Here is a 20,510-nt window from a genome sequence, read left to right as displayed (position 1 = left end):
GAACGTTCAGTTCTGCAAATGATCACATATCCAAAAGATTTAAGTAAGGAAAGGAGGCAGTTGTCCAACAGCACAAATATGCCTTCTTCCCCACTGTAGTGCGATCTTGGAGTTGGTATATATAGTTGGGGGAGGCACAGACCTCCACCACTTGGGTGGGTTTGATAATGCGGTGTGCGTTCTGGTGTACTGTTGGCCAAGTGCTTCCTTTCCCTGGTCAAATATTTTTTCAATGTAAGCGTTCGCAAAACTGAACGTTCGGTGGTTTTGGGTTGATGAAGAAAGGTTTGCGGAACTGAACCTTTGACAAACTGATATAGACCCTTACTCCAAAGTGATTGCATGTTGCTACAGAGGACGAGGAGCCTGTTTTAGTGAGAGAGAGATCAGGAGAGCTTGGAAAACACTACCATTGCCAAGAACAGCATGGGCAGATTTATTTTGTTTTATTTTTATTGAGGTAACCCCAGTTTCTCAACTGTCCCTAATTTTAGTTCAATGCTATGAATCTCCAAGAGGTGCTTACTGTATGTTTGGGGCGGGTATATGTGTTCAAGAGCAACACAATGAAATTACTGTATTACTGCAGCATTTTTTTATTTTCTGTCACTCTTCATAATCAAGGATCAGACACATGCAGAGAGCTAGGCTGCCTTTTTGGGGGAAAAGGTGTGGAGGCATCTTGCACATGAAAGCACAAGGCCATCACATAATTACTGCTGGCTAATAAAAGTATTACAACTTGTTGGGGGAAGTGTATTGGTATATCAATCAAGCTGAATCAGCAAAGTGTTATTGTAGTTCTTACATTTTTCATTCTTTTCTCAGTGAGAAAGTAGTGTACAGAAAGGTGCTATCATTGTTGGGGGGCATAAATACATACAAAGAAAGGGCAGTTATTGCTGATAGAGTTCACTGGAGTGTAGTATCCATTAAAGAGCAAAGTTTGCCATTATCATATTTTGTAGCAATTTCACAGTCAGAGGCAGAGGTGGTATACTTTCTCAGAAGGGACAGTCCATTTGAACATTGTATATGTACAATAATACAGATTATTAAGAATACTGATTTTTAATTATTGTGGGTTTGCCTTAAGGGAACCAAAATATGTTTTCTTACATGCAGCTAACAAACTCCAGCATATCACAAGGCTTTTGTTCTGTTTAGGTAGTTTATCTAGTTTTTATCATATGGCTGTTTAATAATTTCTTGTCAAGTGTGGTCAAACTATTGTGCATTAAATCATTTGACAAGGGGGAAAAAAACTATTTTTTTTTTCACAAACCATGGCATAGTTTCTGTTCCTGTATACACAGTGGTGTACTTGTACGTTATGGCTTATTACAATTTTTTTCCCCATTTTTGTCAGCAGACCTGCAGCTTGGACACAGTGAAGGAGGTGGCTGGGTGAAAGCTGTTAGGAAGTGTAATCAACATACCATCAGCATTCTTTCACCTGAGTGAATGCTGACAATGTCAATGTCTGTTTGCTGTAACAACTTTTTTTGTACTTTAAAATCACCTCAAGGCTTCCAGATGGAGTTATTTTTAACAAAAGTACTGCTGTGACTGACTGCTCTGGCTTGGCATTTAGTGGTCTCCAAGAGCCAAGCCAACTCCTTGGGTTGACTCTGACTTGGTACTGCTTTAAAAATCCCAAAGCTTGCCCACCTTAAGGTACTCGTATTCAGAAATAAGCATGTTAGACTAGAAAATGAAAGGAACAGAAGACGGCATACTAATGTTTGAACCTTGCATCACATATATGCTATTTTGCAGAGCTACATGCATGTGAGAAAGCCATTGCACATGGCCACTATTCAGAGTTCAGAAAAACAAAAACAAAAACAAAAAAAAAAAAAGAGACACACAGAGAAACCGTTTTTCTACTACTGCTTGAAACTTGCATCATGCAGATGTTTTCTACAGAGCTAGTGGTAGTCATGTCATAAACTCATTGCACTTAGCTAGCATTCGAAAAAACGGTACAAAATAAAAATTTGAAATGAAAAGACCAGAAAACTTGCTTAATAATATTTAGCCTTGTATTACTCAGATGTTTTCTTGCAAGGTAGTAAGCATGTCAGGTCATAAAATTCCTGAATGGCTACTTTTCTCAGAGAATAAAAAGCGCAGGCAAAAGCTAATGAATGGCTCAGTGACAGCTGTTTTGAGTATAACAGCAGTTTGAGATGGAATTTGGCTAACACGTTTGAAACCACTTACATAGCTCTCAACCAATTAGGGACAAATTTCAAAAGAATCAGGGACAATCACGGACACAAAATATTAGTGCTATTAACTTGAGACATTGACAGAATCAGAGCATATGAATTAATATACATTTTCTGAAGTAAAAGAAGTCTAACTCTTAATTACTGTCATTATTTATTTAGTGTAATTCATCACCTTTCCTCCAAATGTCACTAGTCTTAGGAGAGATTAAGAGGAACAGCTAAAATATGAGTCAAAATCAGGGACAGTTGAGATATGTGCTCTTGTAAGCACCCCCTCCCAAACTCCACAGCCTAAGCTGTGCCAAGCTCAGAATGCCAGACTGAAAATGTAAACAAAGACCAGAATTAAAAGAAACAAATAAAAAATCCCCGAGACTAGCCCTTTAATATCTTTGAAGAAGCAAGAAATTTTGCATTTTTGATGGCTTTCATCATTTGTCTTATTTTTCAAGCATATCTGCTTACAAAAAAAACTCATGTAAAGCTTACACCAAGAAATTTAAGACAGCCTCCCTTGTAAAAACAAGTGAAATTATTTTAATTCCACATATAATCAGTTCACTTTACACCACCCCAGCACTGCACATCTCTCAACCTCTTAATGCAAGAAATCTGGACAAAGCCTAAAATAATGAAACAATGGGGGGACAAAGGCCCAAAAATAGGGACAGATTTTAAATATTGCTCTTATAAACTTAGAAATCTGCTAGAACAAGAGGATCTGTGTTAGCATGCATTTTCTGAAGAATATGAAGTCTGAAACTCAAACATCTGCCATATGGTCATTTTTTCATGACTTCAGTCGTCAATGATTTGCCAGAAAGACACAGATTTTATGAGGAACAAACCAGACATTTGAGGCAAAAATCTGGACATTCTTTGAAAATCTGTACAGCTGAGAGGTATGCCCAGCAGCCCAAGACCACAGCATTATATTAACAAAATAGCCTCTGTCCAGCATTTCTTTAGTTGCACCTTAAAGCCTATATTTCTTACAACTAATAAAAAGTACCTGTTTAATATCTAACATATAAAACAGTCACTGAAGAGACTCCCTGACTGCACACTACACAAAAGTACTTTATAAAAATAACAAGCATTATGAAACGCTTTATGTAATTACTAATCTTCTTTCGACTTTTTCCCAGTTAGGGGTCAGCACAGCTAATGAGAACAAAAAATCATTACTTAAAGTACCCTCTTTTTTTGAGTTTTAGTGTCCTTCTAAACATTAATGACAAAGTGGGGCATATGCTTTACGGTCTACCCACAAGTTTAACAAAGTCAGCAAAGTCCAGTCTTTATCAGCTACTTTTTCTTGCAAAGTCATACTTCACAAATGAAAGTGAAGCTGTATATCTTCCCATTTATTCACCAATTTCAGAATTGTTGGTCTTCTTCCTGATCAACACCAACTCCTAACAGCAAATGAGAAGTTATGTACCTACCATAACGTTCCATGTTAGTTGTCTTCTCTCGCCTTCTTTCTTGCTGAATGGGTACGGAGCCAATCCTCGGCTCCGACTCGGCCCCTTACTAAAGCTCAAGAGCTTATTTTACCGGCTCGAGGCAACCCTATATCCCATGATGCTAGGCGATAACTCCCCAGATCTCGTTTGGAAGCTGAAAAACCTAGCATAGGCCAATAAAACAAAATCCTCCAACTGGAAAGAGGAGGAAGAGGGATAAAAACCCCCCAAAGATAATTATCTACACCATATATATCCTAGGACACCTAGATGGTGAACAAGGGAATAAAAGGACCCTTCAAGGAAGGTAAGATCTTCTCGGTCTGTCCAGGCTAGGGGGATGGTGGGTGGGATGCAAGAAAGAAGGCGAGAGAAGACAACTAACATGGAAAGTTATGGTAGGTACATAACTTCTCAATGTTAAGTTGTCAATCTCACCTTCATTCTTGCTGGATGGGACCGCGTCCCTAGCACCTTCATCCTGGGTGGCTCATTGGAACAGACTCTTAAGAATGGTGGAACCAAATTTTGCTCTGTCCCTGGAGGCCAATACCAATTTGTAATGCGAAACAAAGGTATGAGGAGAGGCCCATGTGGCTGCCGCACAGATAGTGTCTATTGGTAGTCTAGCTTGAAAAGCTGTAGATGTAGCTAGTGCTCTAGTTGAATGGGCTTTTGGCTTAGAAGTTAATTCCCTGCCTCTGAGTTGATAAACAGATGCAATTCACAGAAGACAGCCACCTAGATAGGGTTACCTTGGAAATAGGAAGGCCTTTCTTATTTTCTGCGTACGATAAAAACAGTTGATCAGACTTCCTTATTTGTTTGGTTCTATCCAAATAGTATCGGAGCTAGCGGTGAACATCTAGATAATGTAGCTTTTGCTCCGCTCTATTAGTATAGTTTGGGAAAAAAACTGGGAGATCAATTGATTGATTTAAATTTGTCTGCGAAGCCACCTTGGGTAAGAAGGATGGATTAGTCCTTAGAGAAACTCTGTCTTTATGGAAGATTAAGTAGGGAGGACGAATGCAGAGGGCGTGAAGCTCTGATACTCTCCTAGCAGAAGTAATGGCGACTAGGAAGAGTGTCTTCCAGGAAAGAAATTTCAATGAACAGGAGACCGCAGGTTCAAAGGGGGGGAGAATCAAGGATGTTAAGACTAAATTAAGATCCCACTGAGGTGGAGGGTCTTTGATCGGAGGCTTAAGTAAATATACACCTTTAAGGAAGGCTTTGCAAAGCTTATTGGACATGATGTTGTGGTCCGATAAGCCTGTATGAAAATTCGATATGGCTGCCAACTGAACCTTTACTGTAGAGTCAGAAGACCCTGAATGAAAAATTACGGCTAGGAAGTCTAAAACCGAATGAATTGGGGCAGTAAAGTGATCTATATTCCTTGCCTTTGCCCAGAAGGAGAAACGTTTCCATTTACTAGTGTAAATCCTTCTGGTGGAAGATTTAAGGGAAGCTACTATGATATCCCGGATGGGATTAGAAATCATAGGAAGCCTGGCTAAGGACGGAAGTGGAGCAACCAAGCAGTGAGGTTGAGAGAATGTAGGGATTGGTGCAGCTGCCCCAACTGATGGTTCAACAGATCTGGAGCTGGGTTCAGATGCCAAGGCTGTACCAAAAGATAATGATGAAGGAACGGAAACCATATCTGTCGAGGCCAATAAGGGGCAATGAGAATCAACATAGCTCTCAAGGCGGTTGTTTTCTGAATTACTTGTGGGATTAGAGGAAAGGGTGGAAAGGCATAGAGAAGTCCCAGAGGCCAATCTTGGACTAGAGCGTCTCTGAGGGGATGGCCTGGAAGGGGGAAGAGGGTGAAGAAGTCGGGGCATTTGCTGTTTTGGGGTGTAGCAAAAAGATCGCAGCAAGGAAGGCCCCACTTCTGAAAAATCTCTTCCGCTACCGATTGTTTGAGAGACCACTCGTGTGGCATGAGTATAGCTCTGCTCAACCTGTCCGCTATGATGTTGGACTTCCCGGGGATATGCGTTGCTATCAGAAACCGCTGAGAGGAGATTGCCCATTGCCAAAGTCTGAGTGCCTCTCGACACAGAGGATAGGACTTGGTTCCGCCTTGCTTGATGATATACCACACTACGGACATATTGTCCGTTTGGATTGCAATAGTTCCTAGGGGAAGAGAGTCGCAGAGGGCTTGCAACGTTAAAAGCACTGCTCTCATCTCTAGGACATTTATGTGCAGGTGGCGCTCGAAAGGTTGCCAAGTGCCATGGACCATCCTGCCCTGAAAATGCCCCCCCACCAGATCAGGGAGGCGTCCGATGTCACCGTGGCGACCGGAGGAGGAGGAACAAACGGTCTGCCCTGATGGACTTGAGGGGACAGATGACTTTTGCAAGTTTGAGTTAACATGATCTTGTGGTGCATGGGGAGTTGCTGAAAAGACCATTGGGCGAAAAGCATCCACTGTAGAAGACGCATGTAAAAACGTGGAAGGGGAAGAAGTGTTATGGCGGCCGCCATAAGACCCAATACTTTCAAGACATACCTGGCCTGAATTTTGTCGCTCTGAAGAAGAACATGGACATGGTTTTGAATATCTAAGACCCTTTGATCTGTTAACTTTGCTGAAAGTTGTACGGTGTTCAAGTTGGCGCCTATAAAGGTAATAGACTGACAAGGCGACGAAGGCAGACTTTTCGAAATTTATAGAGATTCCTAGCCCTCTGCAAATGTGAATGGTGCAAGCTCTGGCTTGGAGAAGTTGATGCCTGGTGGTGGCAGTGAGGAGCCAGTCGTCTAGATATGGAAACACCTGGAATCCTTGCCGTCTCAGGTGAGCCGTAACCGCTGCCATACATTTGGTGAACACTCTGGGGGCTGTAGTGAGACCAAAGGGCAGGGCTCTGAATTGGTAGTGACTGGCCCCCAGCCGAAAGCGGAGAAACCTTCTGGAGCGCCTGTGAATTTTGATGTGATAGTACGCATCCTGAAGGCCCACGGAGCACATCCAATTGTCCTTGCCCAGAAAGGGTAGAATGGACTGTAGCGTGACCATCCAGAATCTTGTTCTCTTTACAAACTTGTTTAGTTTGCTGAGATCTAATATTGGTCTCCAGTCCCCTGTCTTTTTCGGTACCAAAAAGAACCTTGAGTAGATTCCGGATCCTAGTTGGTCTGCTGGGACTGGCTGGATGGCTCTTTTTGCTAGCAGTTTTGATATTTCTGATACTGCTAGTTCCCTTAGGGTGGAACGTCTGGAAGGGTTCCCTTTTGCTGAATTGGGGTTTGGATAAAGGGAATTTTGTAACCCTCGGATATGATAGACTGTACCCATTTGTCTTGAGTAAGGGAAAGCCAGGCTATTGGGTACAGCGACAATCTTCCCCCGACTGCCTCCGAAGGTGGACAATCAGGCAACATCTCAGGGATGCTGGAAGGGTTTGTCAGAGAGAGGCTCCCTGCTACCCTGGTTCTGCGGACCCCCTCTGCCCCTAGGGCGGTGTCTGTTGTTGTTACCCCCTCTGCCTCTGGGGTAAACTGAGCTCTTGCGTCAGGCGTGACTCCTTGAGATTTACGGAACCACATTTTCCCACCCTTCTGACCCTTAGGGTATGGTCTTGAAGGGGTGGAGAAACGGACTCCTACGGCAGAAAGAGTCTTGCCATCTTGTTCGCATCTGGTCAAGGTGTCTTTCACTTGAGGTCCGAACAAAGCCGAACCATCAAAAGGGGAATTTGTGAAGGACGCCTTGAAAGGGTCCGCGAAATTACACAGCCGCATCCAGGCATGACGCCTTAAGGCCACTCCTGTGCCTGCGGCCCTACTCGCTCCATCGGCTGCATATGAAATTAGACGCATGGAGGAGTTAACAATCGAGTTCTGGGTTCCAAGCTGTGAGTTTATTTTATCCTGGGACCCAGCAGCTGATGGATCCTGTAAGACTTCTCCCAATTCTTTGAGAATATCTCTCTGAAGGCAGGTGAAGTGACAAGAAATTCAGCGATCGCATGGCAAAGGTCGCTGAAGAAAACATCCGCTTACCGTACCTATCCATGGTCCTAGAATCCTTATTAGGAGGATGGATAGGTACTGAAGGATCAGCTAGTTCCTGCTTGGTGGCTGCAGCTACCACCATAGCATCCGCAGGTACACCTTTTGTTAGGAATTGCTTGTCAACTGGTGCTGTGATGAATTTAGATGGCCTCCGAGGGGTGGGTTCCACCGAATCCGGGGCCGACCACGCCTTCCGAGCCACTACTTCCATAAGGGGGTCGAAAGGTGGAGACACCCAGGAGGTGGAGGGTGGAGAACCAAACGCCTCCAGGTACACCGACTCGTCCTCGGAAGGATTAAGGGAAGACCAGTTCCCCCTCTGCTTCAGGATTTCTAGGATGTCTGAGAAGGAGACATCCTCAGAGGGGGACTTTGGGGATCCCTCCGACTCATCCAAGTCGGTGTCAGATGTAATGGACTCAGGGGAGTCCACATGCTTCCTCTTACATGTCCTCTTACGCGGAGGCTCCGCTGACAGGTCAGGAGAAGCCTCGGAAGAGGAAGAAATTCCCAGTGGGGAAACCTGAGGCGTTGGATCTCTGGGTCCAGGAGCAAGAGAGTGGGAAGAGACATCAGCAGGCACTGTAGTGGGAGGAGCTGATGCAGCTGACCGTTGACTATGCCCTGGGGCTAGTACGCTCATCACCTCGAAGGCTCCCCCATCAGAAAGGCCAGTTGGCCCCCGCTCCGAAGAGGTAGGAACCCCAGGCCGCACCGACAGGGAAGGCTCCGAGGCCGATGTCGGGGCCGAGCTGACCAGCGCCAATGCTCCGAGGGGGAGAACAGGGTCGGATTGTGGTCCGATGCCACTCACCCCCTCGGAGCCGAGAGAGATCAGGCGCCCGGATCCGTCCAATGAAGGTATCAAGGAGGAGATCGGAGCGGAAGACGAAGGAGCCGAAGGGGTAGGTATCGGCTCCGATGCCACAACAGTCACAGCTCCGAGGAGCTCCGGCTCCAAACTCTGAGGGAGAGTCGAAGGAGGAAAATTAGGTGGAGTCGTAATAGCTACCGTCTGATGAGACGGGCTAGAGATCATCTGGGCCAATGCCTGAGACTTTAACAGCCTACTTACCACTCTCTCAAGGTCGTGATCTGAAAGTCTGGACAACCGAGAAGATCGGCTCCGATGGCTCCGCTCCGAGAGCAGGGGAGACCTCGGAGCCGAATGGATGGACTCCAATGAAGGGGATCTTGACCTCTTCTTAGATGGAGCCAACGGAGCCAAGGACACGTCGGCTCCAGCCGGAGCCGACAGTGAAAGCATGGGCTCAGAGGTATCGGCACCGAGTGGTGCCGAGACCGGAACCTGCGACTCAAAGGGATCGGCTGCAGCCGGAGCCGATCTAGGCACACACAAGGAGCCAGCAGCCGAAGGCTTAGTACTTGGAGCCAACGGTTTTGCTGGTTTCGAGGGCCTCCCCGACGCAGACTTAGTCGGGGAGCCCTCGGGCTTTAACAAGCCCCTCAGTATAAGTTTGTTCCTGCGCTCCTGCAGGACTCTTGGACTGAATGCATGACATACTGAACAAGAGTCCTGCAGGTGCAGGGGTCCCAGGCAGTAAACACAAGAAGTGTGACCGTCTATCAGAGACATTTTCTGACAGCACGAGTCACACTTCTTAAAGCCTGAGACCTTAGTTTCCTTTGGTTCCTTCGACATAACAGTGTCGAGGGTTCACAAAGTTAAGAGAAAAACACACACACACACAAAAAACTATAAATTAACAATAAAAATGTTACTAGGGATACTGACACACCCAAACACTCCACAGGATCCCTAAGAAAAATTAGGAAAGGGGCAGGCTTAAGGCCTAACCTAAGAGTGGAGGGGAAGGGATATAAGGGATAAAAAGGGAAGGTATAAAACAGTAATAGAGTTAAAGGTAGTTGCTAACTATTGAAAAGAAACAACTAGGTGAAAAATTAACTCAAAAGGGTGACTGAACACTACATATATATATACATATATATATATATATATATATATATATATATATATATATATATATATAGACTTACCAGGAGCCGGTAAAAAAACGCACCTCGCAAGCGAAAGCAGCAAACGAGATCTGGGGAGTTATCGCCTAGCATCATGGGATATAGGGTTGCCTCGAGCCGGTAAAATAAGCTCTCAAGCTTTAGTAAGTGGCCAAGTCGGAGCAGAGGATCGGCTCCGAACCCATCCAGCAAGAATGAAGGTGAGATTGACAACTTAACATCTCTGGTTCACATCCAATGTACTCATGATTACTCTGATCCAACTCTTGCGTTTTTTTTCTGTCCTTCAAGCATTTTCCTTTGGAACATTAGGAAAGGTTTCAATGTCAAAGTCTCTCTATGAACTTTACTGTTAGAAGAAAGAAGCCAAAACCCCTTCTGCCTGCAGGCTCATTTTATGTCAGATATACATTTTTTATTTACTCCTCAACCTGTTCTGCATCAATAAAAATCTTTAATTCTTGAGGAAAAATATATGGAAGATACTTGGTTACAACACTTTGTCTGCCTCTTGACATTCCCTGATTGCTGGGCTAAATTTGCTTATCTTCTGCCTGGTGTACAGTTTTCCACAAACACTCTGCTGCATCCAGTGTTTAATACTTTTCTTTTCTGCCACAGGTTTGTCAGATGAGCTCTTTCTGCTAGTATGATTACATTTTTACTAACACAGGTCTTGACTGCTTTCTTGTGGCCAGGTTTAGAGTATGCACTCTTGTGCTCCCTTTCAAATAAATCCTGCCGTTTAATACCAGTTCAGCTACTTATTTTTGCTTTTTAAAAAACGAGCAGTCCGTTCCTTCTAGTTTCTCTAGTACAATAAAAAAATCTCAGGTTTTCTCTGCTTGCTTTATATTCGAAATCTACTAGTTTTCGAGGAGTTTCATACTCAGCCAGTAACTTCTACATTTCAACCTCGATTTTTGCACTTATCAATTCATCTGAACAGCTAGTCAAACTTCTAATTTTCCAACCTTTTGTTATTTGCACTGACACATTCCCTCACTGGTTCGTATATTTTAATCACCTCTGAGTAAAACTGATCTGTTTTTTTTCCTCTAAATTACTAGAAGCTATCTCTTGCATCAAAGCTGAATCTTGAGCTGCTTTAAACTGAACAGATGTGGGACTCTTCCCAACCAGTGTTTTCTCTTCATCATTTCTGGATGATCATCATTGAGGCTATCCAAATTTCTTCTTTACTGGCATCAAGCAGTGTACTTGTTAACCAATAACTGAATTTTACCCCAGCTGACTAAGCTTCACTGGCCTTTTTTTCTCAGGTTCTTAGGTGTGTACAAGGTTAATAACCACAACAGCCTTTTTAAGCCTCGCTATGCATCCCAAATCTCTGACCAGTTCTGGTAACATTGACAAATGAACCAGAAGCTTGGGAGATGAAACATTTAGCAGCAGAGACCTGGGAGATGAACCATTTACAGGCTGCCTGTGTTCATTAGAGACATAGGTGCCAAACCAAGGATGAATTTCCTGATCTTCATACAATTGTCCAGGTTACACTTCAGTTGGATTAGGAAGGAACTCTGCTTCACATGGATGGAGAGCCTGCTCCAGAGAAAGTGAAGTCTCTCGGATACATCTCTTTCCAGCAGGTCCTATTTATATCAAAGGCAAGGTTTAAGTCTTTAGAATGGGTAATTCTGGTGCCATTTGTTGTTTTACGGATGTGCAGGAAGTCCATCAGGATGGATCTGACAATGCCTTGTACGACAGCCACAGATTTCCCCTCAACAGTCTACAGGAGACAGAATACAGGTGTAGGCCTTGAGTCAGTCCGCACAGGACATGTTACTTAATCCTCAGTTTCTACTTTTAAACTGGACAGCTGAAACTAAGCTATTGATCAATGTGCGAGCATCTTGGAAGTCCAAGACCTGCTTTAAGGTATATCAAGTGGGCATTTTTCCATAATGTGTCTCAGAGATGGAGATCTCGACTGCACAACAAACAAACTGAACTCTGGGGCCCATGGTCAGAAATTTTTACTGTCATCACAACATTATTGTATGCATAACATTAGATTGGTGTGCATCCCAAGTGCAAGAGGTTCCATATACTAAAAAAAACTGCAATACTGTTGCTGGTGAAGATACTGAAGTCAAGCAATGACTCACCAAGTAGCATCATTGACATCAGACCTGTACAGCAAGAATCAAACCCAGCAGGAAGAGTCAATGATGGGAAAGAGCTGGCAGGATCACAGTTGACCCCCCCCCCCCAATACAAATGGTGGGGAAGCTAGTTTCAGTTCCTAAATCTTCAAGAAGTGCAAAGAACCTCATGGAAGGAATGTGGTAAGTTATGCCAGGCAGGCTACAGCCTCTGCTGCAAAGTTACTATCAAGAGTCTAAGGCAGGAAAAAGGCTTCTCCACTGCTTCTTCCAACGATCAAGTGACTAGAAGGACAAACACTCAGATGTCCACTTAGCAGTGGAAAAAGTATATGGGGAGACAGACCGCCATGAAAAGTGCAAAATATGGAAAGAAAATCAGGTCTAAAGCCTAACACCTGAAATACTTTACCTCGTGTTTACCTGCCTCACCCCACTTTCCCTTAAACTAATCATCCTTCAAATGTTCTTTTGAATAATGCTCTTTTCTATGCCTATCTTCCAGTTCTGCGTCTGAAAAGGTAGACAGGAAGGTCTTATCTTTCAAATGCAGGTGACTAAGTGGCTCTGTTAAACCATTATCATGGACAGCATTTAATAATCTGGTACGACAGCCCAAGGCAGAACACTAAACTGGTGATAGCCAAATACATTCTGAATGACTTATTTGTTAACTAAGTTTATGCACAATACTTGGGTATAACCTGCACAGGTGGTCAGGCAATGTACAATATGGGTGCTTGTCTATATTTTAACTACTGACTGCAATCCATGGAAGAAAAGAATTTCAAGTATGAATGTGGTGGAATAAATACCAAGTCTGACGTTGCAGTACTTCTAGAGTATTCTCCTACAATGAATTATAGTGATCCACTTGTTAGTACAAATTAGAAATAGAGGTGTGGGAGACAGCCTGTCACATCGCAGATGTTGAGACAAAGCCACCCTACAAAAGATAATGTTATAAAAATTGAGTTTGAAGACTGCTGCTTTTTCTGTTAGAATTACTTCAGAAAAGGTTTCATGAAAATGGTACTATTTGTTCCAAACAGAATACAAAATTTAGAAGGGAGGCTACAAATGTGTGGTCTACAGCAAACAAAGCTAAAACACAGTAACCATGGCCATCAAAATACACGGGAAGTGAATACTTCACACCATGATATTTACAGATAAACATTACACAAATAGATATAACAGGTAGCTAAATGTGATGCCATAGCAACACATCAGACAATGCTGTGACGCCCGTGCCCTGGCCCAGCAATCAAGGAGCCTCAATCCTCACCACTAACATCAGAGAGGGCATCTCATATAGGAGAAAGGATAACAAATACACACAGTGAAGTGCAATTTCCCTTAAGAGCACACAGAGATCACAGTCATTCTGGGGTTGGTTGCTCCCTTGCTCTCCAGGACCCCAATATCACTCCCCGCTGGCACAGCTATAGGGTCCAGATCTCAGCCTGGCTGGCAAGCTAACCTCCAGTACCCTCTCTGTCCAACCAGTGCTTCGTGTCCCTGCCCAAGTAGCTGACAAACACACACACATACACACAGAGAGATAAGTATTTATACAACTTCACAGACACTCCTGGGAAAGGCTGACAAATTCTCCAGCTGTGCCCCTATACCCAGACTATACGGTAGTAATTCCTGCCACCATCAGCTATGCAAAGGCCCTTAAAAGGTTGTCCAATTATTACTGTGCAATATTACTATCCAATAGTAGAGAAAGCAATCAAGGGTTATTGGAAGGGATTAGTACCGGATCATTTATAAGCATGCAATGTACTCTAGAGCTTAATTTATCTCTACATAAACCAGCCACAGTTGAAAAGGGGTTAAAAATGCTTAACAATAAATACTAAACACACAAGACAATACTACTACACCACAGTGCTATTCAATAGTTCAGAGATCACAGAGAAACATAAAATAATTCAGTAGTACAGTTCTGACAACAGAAAAACACTTGGTCTAATATTTTCTAATTCATAGCTATTGCTACAAGAAAACATACTTCTGAAGTAACTTACTTACATAGAGCATAGGCAGTGCTGAGTTGGATGTCCAAGATCAAAATGCTTACAGTCTCTCTCTAAGCAATAGTTTTTAAAATCACAAACATTTCTGCTGGGCCCTCCCAGACTAAATCACTGTCAGTTAGTATCCATTACCTCATTTCTTTGACACTTAGCCTGGGGTTCCCAGGCCAACAGGCTACATTATTTAGCAAGCTAACACCTGCTCAGGAAGCTACAACAATAAGACATTTCATATGTACACTCTAGTAATTATTCCTTAAGTTAAAACAATAGAAAGAATGTGCTAGCCAAGACAGGTTGACTCCGAGCTCTACAGATCAAAGGATAGATCTGAAATAATTTTAACTTCAAAAAAAGATTTGAAATGCTTGCCTTAGTTTTCCTTACAGCAGATGGCAATGTTGCTACAAGCTACAATCTTGAAGTTCAACATTTTACAGTATTTTCTTTCATTTAAGAAACAAGCCTGTATTTCACATTTATATTTACAAATGACAGAATTATCTGCACAATTCTATCTGGCTAGGCTGGCAGCCTTCATCCTTCTCTACCAGTCTTCACAAATGACAGGTAACTGCAAAGTAATATAGTGATGCACAGATTAAAGCAAACAACCCTTAAGCTGCACAGTACACTAATTTCAGATGGGACAGAAACATGTAGTTGTAAATGCACATTGTGACAGCATACATTTTATCAAGACAGCATGGTGAAAAAAACAGTAAGCTTAAACAGAGAAAAGTGAAAAATTATCTGAGGAGCATGTGCCATTGTAAAAACCACAGCAGGGATTAAAAAAAAACTAAAATTAGTGAGACTTGGAGGCGGTAAGTAAGTATTATGAAGCAGGGCTTTTAAACTCATCTCTTAGACTTCCAGAATCTATGCAAATAATCCTGAAAAGCACCTATCATAAAGAGAACCAGATAATCAAAGCAGTCAGTCAAGGTCTAGATGTCTACAGCTTGTGACAAGATCATTAATACTGAGGAGGAAAAAAAGGACCCATAAAGGGCTAAATTGAATCCCCACAGCAGAGAATTCTAAAGTGGAAAGGACAGTGTGAAATTTAACACCCGCAGTTCTTTGTTCTAAGTAATTTTCAAACCTGATGACAGTATCTCTAAAGTACCCCCTGATTTTTCAGGGATATCCTTGTTTTGACTCATTTTGTTTTTATCCTGAATTCCTCCTAAAACTGGTGATTTGGAGGAAAGTAGCTGACTTGTACTTAATGCTAATAATTACAATTGCTGACTTTTTTTAGATCATAAAATGTACAACAGTTTTACGTTTTCTTATTCAACCGGTCTCAAATTAATAGTAATATTTTAAAAGTGTCCTATTGTGCCTGGTGCTCTTGAGAGCTATGGAGATCTTCACAAAAAACAGGCCGAGTACAGCTATGTCAACTTAATCTTTCTTATAACTACAGAATATTATCAGACAAAGAAAGCAGAAACATTGTGCCACAACAGCTGTAATGGCATGTTCAACAAAGTGCAAACAGGAAAGAAGAAGGGAATGTAATAGTGAATATGACCTTAAACCAAGGTGCAACAGACACTGGCATTATAAATTTGCAAATATGTGGCTACAGAATTTGTTTCATTATGTACAAAAGCACAAAATAAACATATACTGATTGACCCCACTTCAGAAATAATGCCAGATTCTTAATAAAACGATAAGTTACAAAAGTACATTATCTGGATCAAAGAGAAATTGTAGCACAATCAGGAAAAAAACTGCTAGCGTTAAAAATGGTTACTGTATATCTCTTGAAATTAGTATTTTAGCAAAATTCATTTGAAAATGGGATTTTAAGAGTTGCTCTATACACTAATTGGTATGTATATTACAGATAACACTTCCCAAAGCACTTACCATTTTCACTACTTAGTGGTTCGGAACACAACATAAGCTGGGAAGATGAAACTTCCTTCTGATCCTTTTGTTTCTTCTGCTTCTTTGACAGCGGCTCTAAATGGAAATAGTAACAATGTAGTTTCCCCTTTTTATAAAGAAGCACAAAATAGTACAGACAGTGCAGTAACTACAGGGAAGAGAGGACAACATGTTTCAGGACAACCTGCTGAACTCGCTGGTGCAACAAAGCAGTGGTATATTACCCAGCAAACTTTTGCTTTCTATTTATTTTATTTAAAACTAGGTAGGTGGGCTTCTCAGAGGACCTTTCTCTGCCACAACTCCATGTACAGTATACCAGAAACACATGAAGATACAGCTCTCAAACACACAAGAGGGTTACACAGTGAAAACACTCCATCATACATAAAAGCAAACTGCATAATATTTTCGACAAATCTTTTTGATAAACAGTAAGCTATTGTACATAAAGAAGACATATTTCACATGTGAAGCAATAAGTAATTGCATTTAAAGAAAGGGAAAATACAAATGCAAACATTATCTAATATTAATCACGAACAGTTACAAGAATTACCACATTCAGCAAACTGAGAAAGTTACATACTTACATTTACCTAAAGGACTTGGTCTGCTAATGAGATATTGGAGAGAAGAGTGGTCTGCTAATAAGAAGAGTGGTCTGCTAATGAGATACTGAAACACAGATGTCCTTCTCTTCCATAATTCAGTATTCCAACTGTTTGGTTTCCCTCTCTTGCTAACCAAGTAGGACGTTTAATGTTGGCCCAGGGAACGTGGGCCATAAAAGTGATGTCTGCAAGTACTTTTCCTCAGAACTGAACGGCTCAGTCGGACCTCAATCTCAGGAAGCTGTATAGGCTCTATGCCACCCAGGAAAGGACAGTTCAGATGGAAAGAAGGGGGAAAGGTGGGAAGAAATTAATACTGCAACATGGAAGAGAAGGATATCTATGGTTATGGTAAGATTTTACACAAATATTCTAGGTCCTTCTATTCCCACGTTGCAGTATTCAAACTGTAGGCTGAATATCATAGCTCACAGGGAAATAAGAGGGAGGTGGTATGCAGCTACTCTCCACAAAATCAAACCAGCAAATGGAAAAGGCAGGCACGATGTAGAAATACACCACTTTAATAAATCCAAAAACCACAACTTGATAACAAAAATAAGAAAAATACAAGTGTTCCACATGTTAAGGGCTTTCTTCCTCAACTGCAAGGGACTTCATCAGAACAATGAATGTAACATCCCAGCAATTTATATACGTACATACCCCACCCTAATTAATTAGTAAAATGTGATGGAATTAGTTAAAAAAACTTTGAAACATATAAAATATAATATAATGCAACCACAACCTATGCATGACCAAATTGCATTATATATACACTAGATATACAAATTAAAAAAGTCTATCCTAAAATATGTTTTAACTTTAAAATACTAATTATAGTGATTACTTCATTTATACCTGGATACTCTGCAACATTCGGACGCAGCTGCCATTTCAACTCACTAATGTCTAAATGTATATCTAGGCATTTTCCTCGTATGTCCTTTTTAAGCTGTTGTATTACAAGGAACTTAAAAGTATGCTCTTTATTGTCCTGCACATGTCCACTCAGGGCACTGGTTGACCTACCATATTTTAGGTCTCCCAGGTGCTCTCCAATTCTGTTCTTAAGTTTTCTAAAAGTTTTGCCTATATAAAATATAGGACATTGTTGGCATTTCGCCATATATACAACTAACACTACTACAATTAAAATGTCCATTACCCACTTTACATGCAAAGTTCGATTCAAATTGTAAAATATCTCAGTTGTTCTTAATGATATTAAATATGTCTGCATCCTGGTTGAAACTAATAATTAAACTAGTATGAAGGTGGTCATATTTATTTGAAATTTCCTTACCTGGTGATATCCTAGTTTTATTTCCTAAAATGGGCTTGTAAATCCCATTACCACACTTGTTTCTTACTTCTATACTTATTTCATTCAACAAACTCCTAGGATAGCCCCTCTGAGCAAATAACTAATATAAACAATATTTCTCTTAAAAAATCTTCCTTCTGACTAACCATCCTGGCAGCCCACACCAAATGTCCTTAACTATAAATTTCTTCTGATGGTGCGGGTGCCAGCTGTCATAATCCAAATAAGAGTCTGAAAATGTTGGTTGTCTGTAAATGTTAGTAATAAAACTTTTACCATCTTTGTCAATTTTTAAATCCACATCCAGATAATAATAGGTTATGTACTCCCCATAATGTTCCATGTGAGTTGTTCATCTCGCCTTCATTCTTGACTGATGGGTTCGGAACCGATCCATTGGCTCTGGTACAGCCACATGCAAAGTTCGAGGTCTTCCAGTAGCTCGAGGCCAAGCCCCTATCCCATGATGCACTGTGAATTACCTCAGATCTTGTTTGCTGTGTGTACTAGAACCATATATAATAGCTATTTTCCCTTATAGAAAGGAAGAAGAATTTGAGCAACCAGGATGAGACCAACATCTGGTCAGCTATCAGCCAGGAAGGGGTAGGAGGGAGGGACGCAAGAATGAATGTGAGATGAACAACTCACATGGAACGTTATGGTGAGTACATAATTTCTTAATGTGAAGTTGTTCAATCTCGCCGTTCATTCTTGACTGATGGGTAGCGTCCCAAGCACCATCAATCTCGGGTGGCTCACGGGAGTATATTTTTCAAGACCGTGGACCCAAAGGAAGCCCTGTCCCTGGAGGCCTTATCAACTTTGTAATAAGTGATAAAGGTATGAGGTTTTGACCAGGTGGCTGCTGCACAAATGTTATCGAGGGGCAGTTTGGCTGAAAACACAGAGGATGTAGAAAGTGCTCTGGTTGAGTGAGCTTTAATCTTGTGTTGCAAGGGCATATTAGCAGCTGAATAGACAAAAGTGATACAATCAGATAACCATTTAGACAGAGATGTTTTAGCCACTGGTCTACCTTTCCTGGATTCAGAGAATGAAACAAGAAGCTGGTCTGATTTCCTGAAATCTTTTGTTCTACCCAAATAAAATCTGAGCTGTCTGTGAACATCAAGTTGATGTAGCATATACTCTTAACTTGTTGGAATGATTACGGAAGAAAACTGGTAACTCAATAACTTGGTTAATATATGTTTCTGAACAAACTTTGGGCAAAAAGGAAGGATTTGTCCTAAGTGATACTCTATCAGCATGAAAAATCAAATAAGGAGGGCTGATAGATAAAGCCTGAAGCTCTGACACTCTGCGGGCAGAAGTAATAGCTACCAGAAAAATGGCTTTCCATGACAAATATTTCAGGTCACAAGATGATGCTGGTTCAAACGGAGGGAGAATTATAAGTAAAAGCATAAAATTTAGACTCCATGGAGAATGGGGAGTTTTCACAAGTGGTTTCATATGAAATGTCCCCTTGAGAAAGGCTTTGTATAACTTGTGGGACATGATATTTAAACAGTCAACCCCAAGATGAAAATTAGACATAGCAGCCAACTGAACCCGAACTGTTGCTGCTACCGCTCCTTTGTTAAAGATCATAGTCAAGAATTCTAGTATGGATGTCATGGAGGCTTGGTAAGGATCAATATTTTTTTAAAGGCTCATACAGAAAAATCTCCTCCACTTACTAAGGCTTATGCGAAGACAAAAGGACCTGTTTTGTCTAATTGGAAAGGTTATGAAGCCTGGCTATGAGGGGAACTGAAGCAGCCAAGCTATCAGCTTCAATGACTGCAGAGAGGGATGAAGGTTCCCCGACGGGTGTGTCAGGAGGTCTGGAACTGGGTCCAGAATCCAGGGATCCTCCAAGAGATGAGGTTGAAGGAATGGGAACCAAATCTGCCGAGGCCAATGAGGGGCTTTAAGAATGATGGTCCTTCCCAGGGATTTTGCTTTCTGTAGAATCTTGGGTATCAATGGTATTGGTGGAAATGCATAGAGGAGACCCGGGGGCCAATCGTGTACGAGTGTGTCCCTTGGGGCTTCTCCCGAAGGGGGAATCAGGGCAAAGTAGCTTCTGCATTGTGTTGATGTGACTGGCAAAAAGGTCGCAGCAAGGCTGGCCCCATTTGCAGAAAATCCTGTCCGCAATCTCTTTCGAGGGGATCACTCGTGTGGCAACAAAATTGCCCTGCTTAGTCTGCTATCACGTTGGATCTCCCTGGGATGTGCGTTGACAACAGAAAGCGCTGGGAGGAAACAGCCCACTGCCAAACTCTGAGGGCTTCTCGGCAAAGGGGGTAAGATCTGGTTCCCCCTTGTTTGTTAAGATACCAGACTACTGACATATTGTCTGTCTGAATCGCAATCGTTCCTAGAGGAAGAGTCCTGGAAGTACTGCAACGCCAAAAGTACTCCTCTCATCTCCACGATATTGATATACAAATGTGACTCCTGATCAGTCCATGTGCTTTGGGCAGTTTTTCCCTGAAAAAGCTCCCCCCACCCTATCAGGGAAGCATCCGTGGTCACAATGGCTACTGGAGGGGGTAGAACAAAGGGGCGTCCTACGGTGACATGAAGAGACGTCAACCACCACTGGAGGTCTTTCTTGCAAGAGCTTGTAATCAACATTGTGTGGTCCATGGGTAGTTCCTGGTAAGACCATTGAGTGAACAACAGCCATTGAAGAATCCGCACATGCATTCTTGCTAA

At 42.1% G+C, this 20,510-nt stretch overlaps 1 protein-coding gene across 1 annotated transcript in view; it reads right to left on the bottom strand.

The window, feature by feature from the left end:
* Nucleotides 1-20,510, bottom strand: part of QSER1 (glutamine and serine rich 1) — a gene marked incomplete at its 5' end in the record, with an annotated part of 2,529,639 nt that overhangs the window by 1,836,018 nt on the left and 673,111 nt on the right. The window contains one exon of the mRNA XM_044059174.1: nucleotides 15,813-15,908. Within this exon, the coding sequence (XP_043915109.1) occupies nucleotides 15,813-15,908 (96 nt within the window). The remainder of the gene's footprint in view (nucleotides 1-15,812; nucleotides 15,909-20,510) is intronic.

This window comes from Protopterus annectens, chromosome 17.part0 (assembly GCF_019279795.1).
Source record: "Protopterus annectens isolate FY-2018-M chromosome 17.part0, PAN1.0, whole genome shotgun sequence".
NCBI classification, from domain to species: Eukaryota; Metazoa; Chordata; order Ceratodontiformes; family Protopteridae; genus Protopterus; species Protopterus annectens.
The sequence above is the reverse complement of the archived record's forward strand: the minus strand, read 5'-3'. Positions and strand labels throughout refer to the sequence as shown.